The following is a 23,350-nucleotide window of genomic DNA, read 5'->3' on the forward strand; positions in this document are numbered from 1 at the left end:
AAATATTTAAGTGCTTTGAATGGGATATGGTAGTATGTGCCAGGCGCACCGGTTTGCAGTGCTTGAGGCGTCACTATAGACCCGGGTTCGATCCCAGGCTGTATCACAGCCGGCCGTGACCGGGAGACCCATGAGGCGGTGCACAATTGACCCAGCATCGTCTGGGTTAGGGGAGGGTTTGGCCGGATGGAATTTCCTTGTCCCACCGTGCTCTAGTGACTCTTTGTGGTGGGCCGGGCACCTGCAAGCTGATGTACAGCGTTTCCTTCCGACACATTGGTGCGGCTGGCTTCCAAGTTAAGTGAGCAGTGTGTCTTGGCGGGGTCGTGTTTCGCGGGACGCGTGGCTCTCGACCTTCGCCTCTCAAGTCAGTAGTGGAGTTGCAGCGATGGGACAAGACTGACTACCAATTGAATATCAAGAAATTGGGCAGAAAAAAGGGCTAAAATGAAAAAATATATATTAACAAACTGCAACGCTGCTGGATTTTTTCACACTCAACAGTTTCCCGTGTGTATCAAGAATGGTCCGCCACCCAAAGGACATCCGGCCAACTTGACACAACTGTGGGAAGCATTGGAGTCAATATGTGTCAGCATCCCCGTGGAACACTTTTCATGCCACGACAAATTGCGGCTGTTCTCAGGGCAAAATAGTGTGCAACTCAATATTAGGAAGGTGTTCATAATGTTTTGTACACTCAGTCTTGTACAAAATCAGTTGAAAATGATCTAGCGTTACTATCAGCAGTTTACGTCAATTCTTGCTAGGTTGGTCCAATGAGAAATATGGGTTTACGTAGATACAGTGGGAAGAAAAAGTATGTGAACCCTTTAGAATTACCTGGATTTCTGTATAAATTGGTCATAAAATGTTATCTGATCTTCATCTAAGTCACAACAATAGACAAACACAGTCAGCTTAAACTAATAACACACAAACAATTATAATTTTTAATGTCTTTATTTAACACACCATGTAAACATTCACAGTGCAGGTTGGGAAAAGTATGTGAACTCTTGTATTTAATAACAGGTTGACCCTCCTTAGGCAGCAATAACCTCAACCAAACATTTTCTCTAGTTACGGATCGCACCTGCACCACAGTCAGAAGGAATTTTGGACCATTCCTCTTCACAAAACTGTTCCAGTTCAGAAATATTCTTTGGATGTCTGGTGTGAACCGCTCTCTTGAGGTCATGCTACAGCATCTCAATCGGGTTGAGGTCAGGACTCTGACTGGGCCACTCCAGAAGGTGTATTTTCTTCTGTTGAAGCCATTCTGTTGTTGATTTACTTCTGTGTTTTGGGTCGTTTTCATGTTGCATCATCCAACTTCTGTTGATCTTCAATTGGCAGACAGATAGCCTTACATTCTCATGCAAAATGTCTTGATAAACTTGGGAATACATTTTTCCGGCGATGATAGCAAGCTGTCCAGGCCCTGAGGCAGCAAAGCAGCCTCAGGGCCTGGACAGCATTTATAGGCAATTTGTCTTACTGTGGACTGATGAACATCAAGGCTTTTAGAGATACTTTTGTAACCCTTTCCAGCTTTATGCAAGTCAACAATTCTTAATCTTGGGTCTTCGGAGATCTCTTTTGTTCGAGGTTCACATCAGGCAATGCTTCTTGTGAATAGCAAATTTTAATTTTGTGTGTGTTTTTAATAGGGCAGGGCAACTCTAACCAACATCTCCAATCTCGTCTCAGTGATTGTACTCCAGGTTAGCTTTTCCAACCTAAACTGTGAATATTTAAATGATGTATTCAATATAGACAATAAAAATACAATAATTTGTGTGTTATTAGTTTAAGCAGACTGTGTTTGTCTGTTGTTGTGACTTAGATGAAGATCAGATCTAATTTTATGACCAATTTATGCAGAAATCCAGATAATTCCAAAGGGTTCACATACGTTTTCTTGCCATGTCTCATGTCTGTCTCCCTGTATGTGAAACGAGTATGAATAATTTACAAGTAAGTCATACCTTTTTTTTCACCTGCATGTGGACAAAGCCAATGTGTGAGATATATCAGAACAACCATAAAAGCACAGTGTGTAGGCCAACATGAACTTTACCATGGTTAAGACTCAGATTTTTCATTTTAAAATGTATACCGAACAAAACCATTGATTTCAAAGTTTAACAAACAATATAACTCTATGCACAAGGACAACTTTTACAAATCTCCACTGAAAATGTAACAAAAACACATTTACCAGAAGAACTGTGCAGATATAACATTTGGTATCAGAATAAAATGGATGGATATTTTACCGTAATTCGGTTACTGTAATAAACTTTGCATCTGCACAGTTTTTCCAGGAATTATTATTAGTTTTTTACTGTGAAAATTGTTCGAAGTAGTTGTTGTGCACAGAGCTGTATGGTTTGTAAAACTTTGAAATCAATGGTTTTTGTTTGGCATACATTTTAAATTGAAAAATCAGTCTCCGCGTAATATTGTTATTGTGTAATTGCCCATAAGCTAAAAACGAAGCAATAGACATACACATGTAATTCTGTGATCTAACGTCTGTGGTCTCTGTTTGTCTGTTGGTCTCTCTGTGTGTCCAGCTGGATGACCCGTCCGTGTTTCCAGCTGTCATCGTAGAGCAGGTGCCCGCCACTGACCTGATGCAGGTCTACTCGGGCATGGAATCGGACGAGGTGGCCAACGGCATCATGGTGGACACCACTCTACACGTGGTGGAGGAGCCCATTATGGTCGGAGACGTGGGCCTCTCAGGTGAGGAGGAGATGATACTTTACACACGCATGCCTAAGGGATAGGGGCTAGGTTTTTTTTCCAGACAGGGCCTGGTATTACCTAGAATTCTTCCCTAGTGATTGTAACATCCTTTCAAGTTTGTCTTAAAATCTGTCTGTTTCATGTTCTGATGACAATCCCTGTCTGATTGGCCAATAGAAACGACGGTGTCGGGCACAGAGGACAGCATGGAGACCAACGAGGCTGCGGCAGCCCTTCTCAACATGGAGTCACCAAACAACATCCTGGACGAGAAGCGCATGAGTACGATTTGTGTTGTTTTGTTGTTGCTACTTGCTAGGAGGGAGGATAGGGGAAGGAGTATTTTTTAAAATCTTTTGGTACCACTTGTTTATTAACTGAATCCAATTTCTACCTCAAAGCATTTACCACTTTCAAAACATTGTTAAAACGTATACGTTTTTGTAGGCAGTTTCATTTGTAGTATTTTCATTAATTCCCATAATTATCTCTGGCTGTTGCTTTAGTTCACAGTCTCATAATATTACATAACTGGGAGTAAAATTGACTGTACTACTTTTCTCCATTGTTGTAGTTCACACCTATGGGACCATGTTGGAGTCTGACTACACCTACATCCCTCTTCGGCCGGAGGCCAATGGCTGCATTGATGTATCGCTGGACGAGGAAACATCCTCCATGGACGAGATCCCTCAGAAGAGCATGTCCAAACCACAGAGGAAAACTAAAGGTACCACAGGGGGTCCTCATGGACTGTAGTGTTACAAAACATTAGGTTGTCAAACAATGTTATTTAGTCTTGTTTTTAACCTTCTAGATTAAAATATTCAATTTACACTCATTCTTCGAAGAGATTTTTTAAGAGTTAACACAGGAGTGCATTGGTAAATATAGGTGCTTACTAGCCACAGCTTACAGCCTTATTAGCACACTGTGTTTTTATTTAACCACTGACAGTGATGTGCTTAATTTGGTAACACAGTTTTGACCTGAATGCTTCTCCCGTCTTAGTGCGCAAGCCGCGGGCGGTGCGTCCATACTCCCCCATCACCACTCCCAGCCTGCCACTCAAGAAGAAGAGCAAGGAGGGCAAAGGTGAGTGTTCTTCTCAACCAGCTCACTTCTCGAAAAATAGCCAATTGAAATCATGGTCTCTCCTGGCCCTGTCTCAACTGACTCGCCTCTTGAAAAAACAGCCAATCGAAATCAAGGTCTCTCTCTTGGCCTATTCTGTGGGCTAATGTGCACGTTTCTGCCTGTAGAGTGGTGCAATCAGCAACCAGCAGCCCATGTAGTCCAGTTGGGTTGGACCTCAGCTTGCTAATTGATTAGGTACTCTCAAAGTGCTGTGTCTCACAGGGAAATAACTGTAATTGCGGCTGTGTGCTCCCTTGCACAGCACAGAGAGGGGATGGGGAGAGGGGGTTGGTTCAGCCGGACACGTATACAAGTGGCTGCTGGAGGGGTCGCTGTTTCTAAACACTTCTGGTCCTAACCATTTCCCAAACATGAGTAATCTACTTTCAGAGCCCCATCCAATTTTCCAACCCTAGACACACACACACACACACACACACACACACACAATGAGAATGGCAAATTAATTGATTTAGGTTATGGGGAGGGAGTGCTGTAATTGCGTCTCTGCCTTCTTTTTTCATTTGTTAGGTAAAACCTAAATGAATTATGGACGGGTGTAGCAGAGCTCCAAGCTCACATGTACAGTATTAGGCTCACATGTTCAAATTGCAAATTCCTCTTTTCTCCCCCCTACGTAGGGAACACCATCTACCTATGGGAGTTCCTCCTGGCCCTGTTGCAGGACAAGAACACCTGTCCCAAGTACATTAAGTGGACGCAGAGGGAGAAGGGCATCTTTAAGCTGGTGGACTCAAAGGCCGTGTCCAAACTGTGGGGCAAGCACAAGAACAAACCTGACATGAACTATGAAACCATGGGCAGGGCACTCAGGTGAGAGGAGTGTTATTACACACATGGTGTTGGCCTACATCATAGGGTTCAGGAAACCAGCCTACTGATTTTGCTGCACTCGTTATGTTTAGGGGGTCTTAGGCATGGTCTGTAACCTGATTTTGATGTGATCATAAATGTGAGAAGTAAGCATATGCAACCAGGTATTGAATGCATGTGCCCAGGGAGACAGCCACCTTACCTTAGGCCCAGGGCCACCACAGTCATGACTCCCATGATCGTCCACCAGGTTAGTATTTGTTTAAAGTGGTGATCCCAAAATAAATATATACAAAAAGAAAACTACAAGGTAAAACCTAGTCAGTTGCACAACTGGATGCATTCAAACGAAATGTGTCCTACACAGACTTTCCCACCTTGGGGATTCAAACCAGCAATCTTTCAGTTATTGGCACAATACTCTTAACCACTAGGCTACCTGCCGTTCCTTACAAATAACCATTCCTAAACTAAAGAGGCTAACTAACACAAAACCGCATCAAACACTGGTAGGCCAAGTTCTCTGGCCTACAGATTGCCAATCATCCTGACAGCTCTCTGGACTTAATGAGATACTTCGGGATTTTGGCAATGATGCCCTTTATCTACTTCCCCAGAGTCAGATGAACTCGTGGATACCATTTGTATGTCTTTGTGTCCATTATGAAGGAAGTTAGAGGTAGTTTTGCGAGCCAAAGCTCACTAGCATTCACACAATGACTGAAAGTCTATGGGTATCTACTAGCATGCTAGCAGATACCCATAAACTTCAAGTCATTGCGCTAACGCTATCTCTAACTTCAGCCCTGGACTCTAGTTCGTGCTGCCATCTGGGGATGCATTGTGAAAGTGCATGGTATTGTGTTTGTCTATATCCTAACACTAAACTTGTAAGTGAGGACTTAGTGGACTGTATATTCTTTAGGTAAAGTGTTACTTTATGTGTTCGCTCCCGTGTGCTGGTAAGGGCACAGATGACAGGCGGGTAGGATTCCAGTTGAGGTGGTTTAATAATGCTGAAGATGCACAGGCATGGAACAGCACCGCACAGTGTATGTAGGCAACTAACTAGCTTCAACCAAAGTGTGTGTGTGTGTGTGTGTGGTATATCAACAAGGACACACACTGGCCTTGGCTAACACAATGAAAGCTAACTGGTGGGAAAACACAAGGATGACTGGAGCTTTCTCTCACTTGACTTCTCTCGAGCTGATCTTCTTCTCAATGCTCCGCCCACTTGACCGGTGGGCGGAGCACCAGCTCTGGTATGATACTTCACAGCCTTTTGTACAAAACTACCCCTCATATCATAACAATAGAAATACATAATTGGCCTGCACAGTTAAGAAGGGTATCATGCTAAAATGCCCGTGCAGCTGTTGCAGTAAAAAGCACTACAAAAAGTAAAAAATATAATAAGTGCTCCTAGATCACATAGACGCCAAACCGCACATACTGTACAGTATATTGTGTTGTACCGACATAGTGTCGTCCTCAAGTGCAGAAGTAACAAAATCTCAACTCGCCCCCATCTCGAAGGCAGTATTATAACATCAATGAAACACACTGAGAATTAGTTTTAATACAGTGAGCAAGGCACTGGGTGTCAGGCAGACAAGTCTGGCTGACATCTATAAATAGAAGAGCACACACAAAAGGTTATTATGGACCCCAGACATCCTTTGTACCAGGACTATAAGTCCCATATGAGGTCAACATTATCAAGGACCAGGTTATAAAAGAAATAGAGCAAAGCAATCATCTATTCCAGTGTCACCTTATTCAAGGTATTCAAGGTGGACCTTATTCAAAACCTAGCCCATTATTATTCTGTCTGTAATGTTACTTCATGTTTACTCAATACCACAAACAAAATGTCCTCCAAAAGGGACAACTAAATCATGATCTTATCTTAACGGTGACTACTCTCCCTCCTAAGGTATTACTACCAGCGCGGTATCCTGGCTAAGGTGGAGGGCCAGCGGCTGGTCTACCAGTTTAAAGAGATGCCTCCTGACCTAGTGGTGATCGATGATGAGGACACGTGCCCCGAACTCAGCGCTGGCTACGGGGGTCAGCGCCCCAGCCATCACGGCCGGGGAATGGGGGGCCGTGGAGGCCCCAGAGGCGGTCACGGAAAAAACCATGCTGACGGGCGCCATCCTATATCGGTAAAACAAGTGAAGAGAGAACCCATTGATATGGATGGAAGGCTGTACCATGAGGTCAACGGGACACATGCAGAACAGATGATCCAGACGGTCCACGTGCTGCAGCCCAACCAGGGGGCGGCTGTGCCGGCCTCCTCGTACAACACGAGGTAACAGATGGATGGACATATGTACACACACACATGCATACACTCGCACGCATATCCATACACAAGCAGATGCAAACATGCGCACGCACACATGCAACGCGCACACACAAACACAGGTAACATAGTGAACCGTGGCTATTGGACCTAGGCCTGGGAAAATATCTTCCAAAACAGTGTACCAAACTCCCAAATCTCGAAAAACAGAGACCGCACCCGCACTAGCATTGCGAGCGACAACAACCTCATTGCTTACAGACCTTATGGTAGCCTAACGCCATCACTATCACACTAACACCAAAACAACAACAGTGACACATCAAAGGATGTGAGCTTGGCAGGCTCGTGATGCTGAGAGGACAGGGCCTGTAATACAGTACCTGCGCACGTTATTTAGGAGAATATACTTTTTGTAAAACACAGACAAATGGAAAGACAGCAGTCACACACACAGTATCATGTTAAAGAAGAAGCAGCCCATTCACTATGACATAATAAGCCAGTAGGTTCAAATCCTAAGAATACAAAAACAGAACCATTAGGTTAATAATTTCCAAATCATAATACAACTATTATTTCCCATTGCAAACATAGTGTCCCAACACCAGGGTTGTGGGTTCGATTCCCATGAGGGACCAGCATGTAAAATGTATGCCCTCACTACTTTAAGTTGCTCTGGATAAGAGCATCTGCTAAATTATTAAAATGTTAAATGTTCAGCATACAAACTAACCAGTGATCTAAAGTTTAAATGCAACAATGTTTCACACCAGGGTTGGGCTCAATTGAGAATTCCTCATAATAAATTCCTTTTGAATTGAAGTAGTAAACAGGATACATAATTGAAATTTGAGTTAAAGTAAATATAATTGAATTCTGTGAAATTCAAATGTCTATTCTACATTAAGTATAGTCTATACAAATATACATATTGTGCATCAAACATGTTGTTATATGCATGCAAATAAAATATTGTTGGGTCATTCCATGTCATTTCAGGAAGCCATGACACCCACCATCTCAGATTGTTCTAAAATCCTTTCTGTAGTTAGAAACAGATAAGAATAGCATTCCTGCTAAATTATTTTTGAGAAGTTAAGCAAAATGATTGCACCCAAATTGGCCATTTTAATTTATAGGATTCATAAAATATTTAGTAAATATAGTACATTACATCCGATTTGGACCAACCATTTTTCGAACAATGAGTTTGACACGAGTAATCCAAAGAAATGGTCAAAAGCCACCAACGGAACCCCCACACACCACTCCAATCCCAACCCAACAACTAGTATACAGTATCAGTTCTCTATTGACAAGTAGGATGGAGCTGCGACTCAGAATATTGTTTCTTTATTCTATGTAATGTATTCTCAGTGAATTTGTTTCCCCCCCCCCCCCCGCTGTTCAGAGAGTTTGTTAGGTTTTTAGGTTTATGTCCCGTCCAACATCCTGATATTACCAGGTCCTGACCACTAGAGGAGATCTGGAGATCAAATTATATTTCAACAAAATAATGTTGCAGGAATGGTAATCTTATCTAACTAACAACAGAAAGGATTTCAGAACAGTCTGAGATGGATGTCAAATCCTCTTTCTCGTGCTTTTTGAGGTGGAACGACCATGATGAAACAATTGATTTTCAGGACAAAATCATCAAATGAATGATCAAGGAGAACAAAACCTGTATTCAAATTTTCATGAATCACTTAAATTTTGTTAAAAATGAGGAAAATGCTACATTTCCCAGAATGTATTAATTTAACCCTCAAGTTGATCCCAAGGCCTTAAAAAAAGAGGCCAAACAAATGAAATGATTGCTGGAAATATAATTGGCTATTCTAAGCACTAAGGTTAAAATATATATATTTGATATATTCTTTGCTATCTTTTATTTTTATATATTATTTTAACCTTTATTTAACTAGGCACGTCAGTTAAGAACAAATTCTTACTTACAATGATGGCCTACCAAAAGGCAAATGGCCTCCTAAATATAGGACAAAACACACATCACGGCAAGAGAGACAACACAACACTATATAAAGAGAGACCTAAGACAACAACGTAGCAAGGCAGCAACATATGACAACACAGCATGGTAGCAACACAACATGACAACAACATTGGAGCAACGCAACATGGTAGCAGCACAAAACATGGTACACACATTATTGGGCACAGACAACAGCACAAAGGGCAAGAAGGTAGAGACAACAATACATTACGCAAAGCAGCCACAACTGTCAGTAAGAGTGTCCATGATTGAATGATTGAGTCATTGAATGAAGAGATTGAGATGAAACTGTTTGTTGCAGCTTGTTTCAGTCGCTAGCTGCAGAGAACTGAAAAGAGGAGCGACCCAGGGATGTGTGTGCTTTGGGGACCTTTAACAGATTGTGACTGGCATAACGGGTGTTGTATGTGGAGGATGAGGGCTGCAGTAGATATCTCAGATAGGGGGGAGTGAGGCCTAAGAGGGTTTTATAAATATGCATCAACCAGTGGGTCTTGCGATGGGTATACAGAGATTACCAGTTTACAGAGGAGTGCAGTGATGTGTCCTATGAGGAGTATTGGTGGAAGATCTTATGGCCGAATGGTAAAGGACATCTAGCCACTCGAGCGCACCCTTACCTGCCGATCCATAAATGATGTCTCCGTAATCTAGCATGGTTAGGATGGTCATCTGAATCAGGGTTAGTTTGGCAGCTGGGGTGAAAGAGGAGCGATTACGATAGAGGAAACCAAGTCTAGATTTAACTTTAGCCTGCAGCTTTGATATGTGCTGAGAGAAGGACAGTGTACTGTCTAGCCATACTCCCAAGTACTTGTATGAGGTGACTACCTCAAGCTCCAAACCCTCAGAGGTAGTAATCACACCTGTGGGGAGAGGGGCATTCTTCCTATCAAACCACATGACCTTTGTTTTGGAGGTGTTCAGAAAAAGATTAAGGGCAGAGGAAGCCTGATGGACGCTAAGAAAGCTTTGTTATAGAGCATTTAACACAAAATCCGGGGAGGGGCCAGCTGAGTATAAGACTGTATCATCTGCATATAAATGGATGAGAGATTTTCCTATTGCTTGAGCTATGTTGTTGATGTAAATTGAGAAGAGCATGGGGCCTAGGATTGAGCCTTGGGGTACTCCCTTGGTGACAGGCAGTGGATGAGACAGCAGATTTTCTGACTTTATACACTGCACTCTTTGAGAGAGGTAGTTAGCAAACCAGGCCAAAGATCCCTCAGAGATACCAATACTCCTTAGCCGGCCCACAAGAATGGAATGGTCTACCGTATCAAAATCTTTGGCCAAGTCAATAAAAATAGCAGCACAACATTGCTTATAATTAAGGGCAATGGTGACATCCTTGAGGACCATGAAGGTTGCAGTGACACATCCATATCCTGAGCGGAAACCAGATTGCATACCAGAGAGAATACTACAGACATCAGGAAAGCCAGTCAGTTGATTATTGACACTTTTGATAAACAGGGCAAAATAGAAATAGGCCTATAACAGTTAGGATATGTTTGATCTCCCGCTTTAAATAAAGGATGAACCGTGGCTGCCGTCCAAGCAATGGAAACCTCCCCAGAAAGGAGAGACAGGTTAAAAAGGTCAGAGATAGGCTTGGCGATGATAGGGGAAGCAACCTTAAAGAAGAAAGGGTCTAAACCATCTGACCCAGATGTTTTTTGGGGGTTAAGTTTCAGGAGGCCCTTTAGCACCTTGGACTCAGTGACTGCCTGCAGGGAGAAACTTTGTAGCGGGGCAGGGGATAAAGAGGGAGAAGCATCAGGAATAGTCACATTAGAAGGGGTGGGAGATGAGTAAATGTTGGACGGCAAGGAGGCATGGCAGAGTCAAATAGGAATCCTGACTTAATGAAGTGGTGATTAAAGAGCTTAGCCATATGCTTCTTGTCAGTAACAACCACATAATCAACATTAAGGGACATGAGCAGCTGTGAGGAGGAGGGTTTATTCTTCAGGTCTTTAACCGTTTTCCAGAACTTCTTGGGGTTAGACCCACAGAGAGAGAACTGCTCCTTAAAGTAACTAACTTGGCCTTCCGGATAGCCTGAGTGCACTTATTTCTCATTTGCCTGAACGAGAGACAGTCAGCCTGAGTATGCGTGTGCCGAGCCAAATGCAATTCTTGAGGTGGAGTAACCACTTCAAGATCACGATCATAACAGGGGCTGAACCTGTTTTTAATTCTCAATTTCTTTATGGGCGCGTGTTTGTTAACAATACCACTGAAAATATTTTAAAAAAGGTCCAAGCTTCTTCGACAGAGGGGATCAAGCTGATTCTATACCATTTTACAGAGACCAGTTAATGAAGGAAGGCTTGCTCATTATTGTTTTTTGGCAAGCATCTATAACAAATCGGGACCGGTCTTTTCACTGAGCAGCCATTACGAACACAGGCTGTAAAACAGTGATCACTAAGGTCATTACAGCAAACATCCGACTGATACCTATCAGGATTATTTGTGAGGATAACATCAAGGAGAGTAGCCTTTTCTGGGTGTCTGGAGTCATACATTGTGGGATTGGTAATAGTCTGAGAAAGATTTATGGAGTCCCATTGCTTTAAGACTTGGTCAGGTGGTATAAGCATGTCCCGGTTTAGGTCACCTAGCATGACAAATTCAGACTTAGTGTAAGGGGCCAGGAGAGAGCTTAGGGCAGGTAGGGTACAGGCCGGTGCTGATGGAGGATGATAGCACCCAGCAACAGTCAACAAAGAGCTATTTAAAAGTTTAATGTTTAAAACCAGCACATACAATTGTTTGGGGACAGACTTGGTGGAGACCACCGAGCACTGAAAGTGATCCTTGGTTAAGATTGCCACTCCCCCACCTTTGGAAGATCTGTCTTGCCGAAAAAGTTTACAACCAGAAAGGTTAACATCAGTATTTAAAACACTCTTCCTTAACCATGTCTCAGTAATGACCAACACATCTGGATTGGATCTGTGAACCAACACTTTCAATTGGTTCATTTTAGGTAATAAGCTTCTCGGGTTAACGTGCAGAAAATCTGGGCTTTTACGAGAGCAGAAATCAGTGAAGCAGAGCAGTCAGAGTCAAGTCAGAATTGGGGCTAGCAACAGTAGATGGGCCAGGGTGTACATGCACATAGTTTTGACAAGTCGGTTAGGACATTTCATTTGTGCGTGACACAAGTAATTTTTCCAACAATTGTTTACAGACAGATTATTTCACTTATAATTCGCTGTATCACAATTCCAGTGGGTCAAAAGTTCACGTACACTAAATTGACTGTGCCTTTAAACAGCTTGGAAAATTCCAGAAAATGATGTCATGGCTTTAGAAGCTTCTGATCGGCTAATTGACATCATTTGAGTCAATAGGAGGTGTACCTGTGGATGTATTTCAAGGCCTACCTTCAAACTCAGTGCCTCTTTGCTTGACATCATGGGAAAATCTAAAGAAATCAGCCAAGAAAAGTGTAGACCTCCACAAGCCTGGTTTATCCTTGGGAGCAATTTCCAAACACCTGAAGGTACCACGTTCATCTGTACAAACAATAGTATGCAAGTATAAACACCATGGGACCTCGCAGCCGTCATACCGCTCAGGAAGGAGATGCGTTCCTTCTCCTAGAGATTAATGTACTTTGGTGCGAAAAGTGCAAATCAATCCCAGAACAACAGCAAAGGACCTTGTGAAGATGCTGGAGGAAACAGGGACAAAAGTATCTGTATCCAAAGTAAAATGAGTCCTATATCGACATAACCTGAAAGGCCGCTCAGCAAGGAAGAAACCACTGGTCCAAAACCGCCATAAAAAAGCCTGACTTCGGTTTGCAACTGCACATTTGGACAAAGATCATAGTTTTTGGAGAAATGTCCTCTGGTCTGATGAAACAAAAATAGAACTGTTTGACCATAATGACCATCATTATGTTTGGAGGAAAAAGGGGGAGGCTTGCTAGCCGAAGAACATCATCCCAACCGTGAAGCACAGGGGTGGTAGCATCATGTTGTGTGGGTGCTTTGCTGCAGAAGGGACTGGTGCATTTCACAAAATAGATGGCAACATGAGAAAGGGAAATTATGTGGATATGTTGAAGCAACATCCCAAGACATCAGTCAGAAAGTTAAAGCTTGGTCGCAAATGGGTCTTCCAAATGGACAATGACCCCAAGCATACTTACAAAGTTGTGGCAAAATGGCATAAGGATAACAAAGTCAAGGTATTGGAGTGGCCATCACAAAGCCCTGACCTCAATCCTATAGAAAATGTGTGGGCAGAACTGAAAAAGCGTGTGCGAGCAAGGAGGCCTACAAACTTGACTCAGTTACACCGGCTCTGTCACGAGGAATAGGCAAAATTCACCCAACTTATTGTGGGAAGCTTGTGGAAGGCTACCTGAAATGTTTGACCCAAGTTAAACAATTTAAAGGCAATGCTAAATACTAATTGAGTGTATGTAAACTTCTAACCACTTTGAATGTGATGAAAAAAAAATAGGGACTTTTTACTAGGATTTAATGTCAGGAATTGTGAAAAACTTTAAATGTATTTGGCTAAGGTGTATGTAAACTTCCGACTTCAACTGTATCTAGCTAGATGTATCTCCCTAGTGACCACCAAAGAAAATTCCTTTTTGCATCTTTATTTCATCAGATTTAACCCTTTCCTTTCGTACACAAACTGAAGAGATTAGAGATCATAATATCAGTGAAATTATTAAACAATGAAATGGAAATTTCTTTTTTTTTGGTTAAAGAATCCATACATTTTTGGGCCTTCTCTTTGTCCTTGAGAGTCCATTCAACATAAGTGTATTGAGTGCTATTTGTTCTTGATAAACTGAATGCTGTAAAACATAATGAATAGTCTGTTGCTGCGTATTCTGTTATACCTTTCACAACTGAGATGTGGTCTGTTGCAATCAGATTTTGAAAGCTCATATAGAATGACAGTATGTAACATGCTGGAAGCTACTTGTGTGCCTAAACATAGTATGTTCTATACTATAGTAGATTATACTAGAATAGTGTTCTATTTAATTCTGTGTCCAATGGAGTCTGAACCTGACTGTTAAGCTCTTTGTGTCAACTGCTGATGCAAAAAAGGGTTTTATTGTATACATTTGAATGACCTGATCTCCTCTTTCTCCTCAGGAACATCAACATGGCTACCTCCGTTCCCATGGTCCTGACATCGTCCGGCCAGTTGCAGCCCCTCCTGTCCAACGGTGACTCCTCCAGCAACTCTTCCCCGCCCAGGATCATCCTCCACACTGTCCCCTCCACCACTGCGGGGGGCAAGGATGTCCTCACCATCCAGACGGCCTCCTTGGCCACCGGGACGGGCAGCCTCCAGGACCACCACCATCAACACCAGCAACCCCAGTTTCTGGTCACCAGTCTGGGTTCCACCACTGCCACCACGGGGGTCATCAACTCCACCACAGCTTCCCTCAATGGTCTCCCCCGCCTAGTTACCCTCAACACGGCCACTGGTCAGCCCATGGTGGCCCAGCAACCAGGAACAGTCATCGCCACCGTGCTCAAGTCCTCGAGCGGTGACGAGCTCCTCCATGGCCTGCACGGCATCAAGGAGGAGATGTTGGACCCTTACTACCTGCAGTCGTGGGTTAATGGAGACCCGTGCTTTGGGATGGAGGCAGGGGAAGCAGAGCTCACCTACAGGACTGTGATCATTGGGACGAATCAAAGTCTTGGGCAGAGCCAGGGGGAGACTGGCAGCGAGTCTCCAGTGAACGGACACCTTGCCCAGGGAAGCAGCCCCAGCGAGGGCCTTACCCCTGTGGAGGAGCTGGAGGTGCGTGGGGAGATGGCTCTGCAGCCAGAGCACATGCTGGGGGTCAAGGGGCTCCAGGAGCTGCCGGAGATCACCGTCCACCTCCCTTCCTCCTTCATCCAGATCAAGACAGAACCCACGGAGGCCTAGTAGGCCTGGACTCTCCCACCAAAGCTGGACTATTGGAATCAACATAAAAAAGACTTCTTAACTAAGTTTCCTTTTCCTTATCCCAATGATAATCTGATTTTGAAAAGCGATGGATTTTTGAAATATGGAGCGACAAACAGGCCAAATGTTGGCCCCTGTAGGATATTTTTGTATACTCACAGCTGTTCTGGTGACAAGCCTACATTTGAACATCAAGGGATTGTTTTGTGATGTGTTGTTGAAGGCTCCATTGATCTGATAGAGTTCCACAGTAAGAGGTGTCATATACCCATAAAACCTAGCTGTCAAACCATTTTTCCACCATCCATTTTTCCCATAGTGAATTTTAGAAACACTTAAAATGAGGGCTGTTTCGTATATGCGTACTGTGGCGTTACATTTGATAACCATGTAAATATCTCTTGGACAAGGTGACTTTTATCAATATAGTCGGTTCTATTTACTCTCAGACTTGAAAATGCTCATTTGCATCAAAGTAGACATCATGCAAGACTACAAATCCTTGCAAGCTCCTACATGTCATCTCTAGCTGACACTTTGCTTACAGGTATTGTGTCAATTTAAAACTTGCACAAGACAGTTCACAGAATTATCAATTTAAATACATTTTGCCAATTTATTCATTACTAAATTTAGCTAACGTTAGATACTTAATCCAGAGATTGTTACCTTTGCCTCGATTCGGCAGTCTCGTCCAGATCATCATGGAATTTGTAGTTCTTTATGACAGCCACATTAGCAGCTAATTAGCATGACCTTTTTAGGGGGCAAATACAGGCATATATATTGATAAAAGTCACAATGTCATAGAGAGATTTACACAGTTAGCAAAACGTCACGCCAGGGTAAGCCTAGATAAAACACAGCCCTTATTTTAAGTATTTAAAATTCCCTTATGGGAAAAATGTATGGTGGAAAAACAATTGGAACCATTTCCTTGTTTTACCGCTAGCTTTTATGGGTATTATGACTCATACTGTGGTACTCTATTGAGGTCCTATCGAACTATCTACCTACCTTGCTACTGTCAGTAGTCCCGCCCCCTTCCTAAACCCCGCCCCACCAGGAGAATAGCCATGGGATAACCAGGAATCTCCCCTACCACACGTGCCAGTTAGACTACTCCATTCTCTACCTACTAGTACATCTCATCAGACTTGTGTCAATTCTAACAGAGATAAAAACAGCAAACTAAAAACAGGAGATGGGAACTCATGTGGGAGAATGCAATGAAATCAGACTTGTTGAGTAGAAAATGTGTAATTGTCTGCACGTCGTCTCCACTTTCTTTTTCTAAGGACGATCAATGGAAATGTACCTCACAGACCTTTTCTGAAGAGTGCCTTATGCGGAAAGGTACAACGGTTCAAACTCTTGATTGGTAAAGTCTGTGAGAAGAAAAAATGACAGTTCAGATTGTTTAGACTTTTCTGGAATTTCTTCCAGATTCCACCCGTATTATCACATTGTTGATTAGGTGTGCATTCCCTTCATTACACATGGCCTTACAGCAATGTGTTACTATGGAAATGTGCATTTTCCTGTCCCCTTGGACAATCCAATCACAAACCTGTTTGTATATAGCCTCAGAATTGATGCAGGGAGAGAGAAAGAGATACGGAGGAAAAATATAACATATTTTACTAGCCTCCTATCTCCCCATTAAGGCGTTTAATCCTGATTATATATGTAGTATATACTGAACAAAAATATAAATGCAACATGCAACAATTTCATTGATTTTACTCAGTTACAGTTCATATTAAATAATTAGGCACTCATTAGGCACTCATCTATGGATTTCACAAGACTGGGAATACAGATATGCATCTGTTGGTCACAGATACCTTTAAAAAAAAGGTTGTCCCCAGCACAAGGTGCACCTGTGTAATGATCTTGCTGTTTAATCTGCTTCTTGATATGCCACACCTGTCAAGTGGATGGATTATCTTGACAAAGGAGAAATGCTCACTAACAGGGATGTAAGCAAATTTGTGCACAGAATTTAAGAGGAATAAGCTTTTTGTGCCAATGAAATATTTCTGGGATCTTTTATTTCAGCTCATGAAACATGGGACCAACATGTTTTGTTCTCTCTCTCTCTCTCTCTCTCTCTCTCTCTCTCTCTCTCTCTCTCTATATATATATATATATATATATATATATATATATATATATATATATATATACACACTGTATATATATAATTGAGGTTCAATTTAAGGCCACAAATGTATTTATTTTGTGAATGTCTAAATTCTTTATTATTTACATATGCAAAACCCGAGGGAAAATATACAAAGTATATGAAATGAAATAACCAGGTGTCATTTTCTTTCTTCCAAAAAGCTGATATTAAAATGTTTAAGCATTCCATATAATCAGTGCAGTGTTGATGATGACATTTTCTCTGTTTTGTACTCAAAGTGATTTGCCCTGAAGCAAATGATCATCTCTATAGATATCACCTGACCTGTGTAATTTTTAAAGATTGTATTGTATGTGCTTTGGTTTTTGTCATCTCCTTTAACAGTGGACATACCTCTAGCTGGAGTGAACAACAGACCATCTGACGCACTCTAGCTCAGGACCTGAAGACAAACTTTGCAGAGCATCAGTCTTATGTCAATCAGAGTTCTCTGCCTCTGCATTGACAATCTGAACGTTGTACAGTACAAATGAGATGCCAAGTTACGACAATCGATGCTCTCTAGGGTTACAAAGAGGACCAACACTGTCTTTAGTGTTGATAATTGACTGCATTGACATCTGTGGGTGGGGGTGATTGGATTGTCTTGCTTACAGACGCTTACGTTGTATGTACAACGCAAGTATGTTCTGGCCAACATTTTCCGTGTAAGCACTGTTGTATGTGAGATGTTGGGGTATGTCCACTCTGTCTGTCCGATCATTGTGCTTGATTGTTTTCCTTTGTCTTGGGTTTTCCACGGTTTCCTCCTATGCTGAAACTAGATTTTTTTAAAGAAAGAAAATATAATAATAAAACAAATTTTGCTTCAATTTCACTTCAGTGTTTATTCAATATAATACACTGGAATCCAAACTGATCTATACGTTCAACATCAGCCCGGGACTCAGTCTTTTTAAAGCAGGCTATCAATATGATATCCTGGCATCCAAACTGGTTTAAAGTACAGTGGGGAGAACAAGTATTTGATACACTGCCGATTTTGCAGGTTTTCCTACTTGCAAAGCATGTAGAGGTCTGCAATTTTTATCTTAGGTACTCTTCAACTGTGAGAGATGGAATCTCACAGCTGTGTACAGTGGGGCAAAAAAGTATTTAGTCAGCCACCAATTGTGCAAGTTCTCCCACTTAAAAAGATGAGAGAGGCCTGTGATTTTCATCATAGGTACATTTCAACTATGGAAGACAAAATGAGAGAGAACAAAATCCAGAAAATCACATTGTAGGATTTCAAATTAATTTATTTGCAAATTATGGTGGAAAATAAACTTTTGTTATTGACCAAATACTTATCTCAATACTTTGTTATATACCCTTTGTTGGCAATGACAGAGGTCAAACGTTTTCACAAGGTTTTCACACTCTGTTGCTGGTATTTTGGCCCATTCCTCCATGCAGATCTCCTCTAGAGCAGTGATGTTTTGGGGCTGTTGCTGGGCAACACGGACTTTCAACTCCCTCCAAAGATTTTCTATGGGGTTGAGATCTGGAGACCTTGAAATGCTTCTTACGAAGCCACTCCTTCGTTGCCCGGGCGGTGTGTTTGGGATCATTGTCATGCTGAAAGACCAAGCCACGTTTCATCTTCAATGCCCTTGCTGATGGTTTTCACTCAAAATCTCACGATACATGGCCCCATTCATTCTTTCCTTTAATCGATCAGTCGTCCTGGTCCCTTTGCAGAAAAAGAGCCCAAAAGCATGATGTTTTCACCCCCATGCTTCACAGTAGGTATGGTGTTCTTTGGATGCAACTCAGCATTCTTTGACCTCCAAACACGAGGAGCTGAGTTTTTACCAAAAAGTTATATTTTGGTTTCATCTGACCATATGACATTCTCCCAATCTTCTTCTGGATCATCCAATTTTTGCTCACCGTTCTTGTGATCATTTTGACCCCACGGGGTGAGATCTTGCATGGAGCCCCAGATCGAGGGAGATTATCAGTGGTTTTGTTGTATGTCTTCCATTTCCTAATAATTGCTCCCACAGTTGATTTCTTCAAACCAAGCTGCTTACCTATTACAGATTCAGTCTTCCCAGCCTGGTGCAGGTCTACAATTTTGTTTCTGGTGTCCTTTGACAGCTCTTTGGTCTTGGCCATAGTGGAGTTTGAAGTGTGACTGTTTGAGGTTGTGGACAGGTGTCTTTTATACTGATAACAAGTTCAAACAGGTGCCATTAATACAGGTAACGAGTGGAGGACAGAGGAGCCTCTTAAAGAAGAAGTTACAGGTCTGTGAGAGCCAGAAATCTTGCTTGTTTGTAGGTGACCAAATACTTATTTTCCACCATAATTTGCTAATAAATTCACAAAACCTCCCACAATGTGATTTTCTGGATTTTTTTTCTAATTTTGTCTGTCATAGCTGAAGTGTACCTATGATGAAAATTACAGGCCTCTCTCATATTTTTAAGTGGGAGAACTTGCACAATTGGTGGCTGACTAAATACTTTTTTGCCCCACTGTATATCCCCCCTCAAGCTGACACCACGACTGCCCTCAATGAACTTCACTGGACTCTATGCAATCTGGAAACCATATATCCTGAGGCTGCATTTATTGTAGCTGGGGATGTTAACAAAGCAAATTTGAGAACAAGGCTACCTAAATTCTATCAGGATATTGATTGTAGTACACAGTCTGGCATAACACTGGATCAATGCTACTCTAACTTCCGCAATGCATACAAGGCCCTTCCCTGCCCTCCGTTCGGCAAATCTGACCACAACTCCATTTTGGTTCTCCCCTCCTATAGGCAGAAACTCAAACAGGATGTACCCATGACAAGGACCCTTCAACGCTGGTCTGGCCAATCGGAATCCAGGCTTCAAGATTGTTTTGATGTTCCGGGTAGCCTCAGAGAATGATATAGATTTATACTCTCGGTGAGCGAGTTTACAAGGAAGTGTATAGGAGATGTTGTACCCACTGTGACTATGAAAACCTACCCTAACCAGAAACCATGGATAGATGGCGGCATCCGCGCAAAACTGAAAGCCCGAACCAAGGCAATCAAACAAGCGAAATGTCAGTTTAGGGACTAAGTGGAGTCGCAATTCAATGGGTCAGACATGAGACATATGTGGCAGGGTCTACAGACAATCACAGACTACAAAAAGAAAATCAGCCACGTCACGGACACTGACATCTTGCTTCCAGACAAACTAAACACCTTCTTTGCCTGCTTTGAGGATAATACAGTGCCACCGACGCGGCCCGCTCCCAAGGACTGTGGGCTATCCTTCTTCATGGCCAACGTGAGTTTATACGTGTTAACCCTTGCAAGGTTGCCGGCCCAGATGGCATCCCTAGCCGCGTCCTCAGAGCATGCGCAGACCAGCTGGCTGGTGTGTTTACGGACATATTCAATCTATCCCTATCCCAGTCTGCTGTCCCCACATGCATCAAGATGGCCACCATTGTTGCTGTACCCAAGAAGGCAAAGGTAACTGAACTGAATGACTATCACCCCATAGCACTCACTTCTGTCATCATGAAGTGCTTTGAGAGACTTGTCAAGAATCATATCACCTCCACCTTACCTGTCACCCTAGACCCACTGCAATTTGCATACCACCACAATAGGTCTACAGACGAATCAATCGCCATCACACTGCATACTGCCCTATCCCATCTCGACAAGAGGAATACCTATGTAAGAATGCTGTTCATTGACTACAGCTCAGCATTCAACAAAATAGTTCCCTCCTAGACCATCATTAAGCTTGAGGCCATGGTTCTGAACCACGCCCTGTGCGATTGGGTGCTGGACCTCCTGACGGGCTGCCCCCAGGTGGTGAAGGTAGGAAACAACATCTCCACTTCGCTGATCCTTAACACAGGGGCCCCCACAAGGGTGCGTGCTCAGCCCCCTCCTGTGCTTCCTGTTCACCCATGACTGCGTGGCCATGCACGCCTCCAGCTCGATCATCAAGTTTGCAGACTATACAACAGTAGTAGGCTTGATCACCAACAACGACGAGACAGCCTATAGGGAGGAGGTGAGGGCACTCGGTGTCAGGAAAACAACCTTTCACTCAACGTCAACAAAACAAAGGAGATGATTGTGGACTTCAGGAAACAGCAAAGGGAGCACACACCTATCCACATCAACGGGACAGCATTGGAGGAGGTGGAAAGTTTTAAGTTTCTCGGCGTACACATCACGGACAAACTGAAATGGTCTACCCACACAGACAGCGTGGTGAGGAAGGCCTCTTCAACATCAGGAGGCTGAAGAAATTTGGCTTGTTACCTAAAACCCTCAAAAACTTTTACAGATACAGAATTGAGAGCATCCTGTCAGGCTGTATCACCGCCTGGTACGGAAACTGCACCGCCCACAACCGCAGGGCTCTCCAGAGGCTGGTGCGGTCTGTACAACGCATCACAGGGGGCAGACTACCTGCCCTCCAGGACACCTAGAGCACCCAGTGTCACAAGAAGGCCAAAAAGATCATCAAGGACAACATCCACCGAAAACACTGCCTGTTCAGCCGGATTCCATCCAGAAGGCGAGGTCAGTACAGGTACATCAACGCTGGGATCGACAGACTGAAACAATAGCTTCTCTCTCAAGGCCATCAGACTGTTAAACAGCCATCACTAACACAGAGAGGCTGCTGCCTACATACAGACTTAAATTATTGTCCACTCTAACAAATTGGATCACTGGTCACTTTATTAATGCTACTTTAATAATGATGTTTACATATCTTGCATTACTCATCCCATATGTATACAGTATACTGTATTTTATACCATCTATTGCATCTTGCCTATGCAGCTCGGTCATTGCCCATCCATATATTTATATGTACATATTCTTATTCCATCCCTTTACTTTGATTTATGTTTATTAGGTAGCTGTTGTGGAATTGCTGGATTACTTATTGATATTGCTGCAGGGTCGGAACTAGAAGCACAAGCATTTTGCTACACTTGCAGTAACATCTGCTAACCATGAGTATGTGATCAATAACATTTGATTTTATTTGATTTTCTCAGGAGACAGACAGACAGACAGACAGACAGACAGACAGACAGACAGACAGAAAACATATGTTCCAGATAATAGCAGAAGCAGCTGTGCTGCTGGTTTCTAAAGCTATTTTATTGTACACATAATGGTATTGAAGTAGCTCGAAGCTTTGAAGTTAGAGAGACATAGTGCTGTGCTGTGTAGTAGGGGGACAATCTGTAACATGGCATTTGAAGAAGAGGATAAGAAAAGGCCTTTTACATGAAACTGGAATGAAGCCTTTAGCAGGCTGAAGGGACTGATTGGACTGTACCTCAAAGTCCTCCTCCAGTTGCTGTTGGCAGATGAATACATTAGTATGTGTGTGATGCGGCTAGTCCAGTTGTGCTGGGGGACAGCGGTGGCTGTGGCCTACTGCAGCTGGGTTTGGCTGCTGCACACACTTGCACGACACCCACACCCTCTCCCCAGAAAGCTGTGGACCACACACTCCTGCCAAGCCATAGGTGACTTGTTTCAGGAAACTAGGTCTGTAATTTTTTTATCATAGGTACACTTCAACTGTGAGAGACGGAATATAAAACAAAAATCCAGAAAATCACATTGTATGTTTTTTAAGTAATTAATTTGCATTTTATTGCATGATATAAGTATTTGATACATCAGAAAAGCAGAACTTCATATTTGGTACAGAAACCTTTGTTTGCAATTACAGAGATCATACGTTTCCTGTAGTTCTTGACCAGGTTTGCACACACTGCAGCATGGATTTTGGCCCACTCCTCCATACAGACCTTCTCCAGATCCTTCAGGTTTCGGGGCTGTCGCTGGGCAATACAGACTTTCAGCTCCCTCCAAAGATTTTCTATTGGGTTCAGGTCTGGAGACTGGCTAGGCCATTCCAGGACCTTGAGATGCTTCGTACGGAGCCACTCCTTAGTTAGCCTGGCTGTGTGTTTCGGGTCGTTGTCATGTTGGAAGACACAGCCACGACCCATCTTCAATGCTCTTGCTGAGGGAAGGAGGTTGTCCATATCGATGTGATACTTCAAAACCGTCCCCTTTTACATGTCTCATGCTATCTCATATCGCAGCAACAGCATCACAGAGTGAGCTGCTACCTACCTTTTCACT

At 42.8% G+C, this 23,350-nt stretch overlaps 1 protein-coding gene across 3 annotated transcripts in view; it reads left to right on the forward strand.

The window, feature by feature from the left end:
• Positions 1-16,191, forward strand: part of LOC110505187 (ETS-related transcription factor Elf-1) — an 80,487-nt gene extending 64,296 nt beyond the window's left edge. For all 3 annotated transcript variants that reach the window (XM_036969628.1, XM_021584227.2, XM_036969627.1), the window contains exons 3-9: positions 2,583-2,754; positions 2,935-3,039; positions 3,332-3,487; positions 3,769-3,852; positions 4,536-4,728; positions 6,668-7,048; positions 14,210-16,191. In XM_036969628.1, the coding sequence (XP_036825523.1) occupies positions 2,583-2,754; positions 2,935-3,039; positions 3,332-3,487; positions 3,769-3,852; positions 4,536-4,728; positions 6,668-7,048; positions 14,210-15,002 (1,884 nt within the window). In that variant the 3' untranslated portion in view covers positions 15,003-16,191. The remainder of the gene's footprint in view (positions 1-2,582; positions 2,755-2,934; positions 3,040-3,331; positions 3,488-3,768; positions 3,853-4,535; positions 4,729-6,667; positions 7,049-14,209) is intronic.
• The last annotated feature ends 7,159 nt before the right edge of the window (positions 16,192-23,350 follow it).

This window comes from Oncorhynchus mykiss, chromosome 31, assembly GCF_013265735.2.
Source record: "Oncorhynchus mykiss isolate Arlee chromosome 31, USDA_OmykA_1.1, whole genome shotgun sequence".
NCBI classification, from domain to species: domain Eukaryota; kingdom Metazoa; phylum Chordata; class Actinopteri; order Salmoniformes; family Salmonidae; genus Oncorhynchus; species Oncorhynchus mykiss.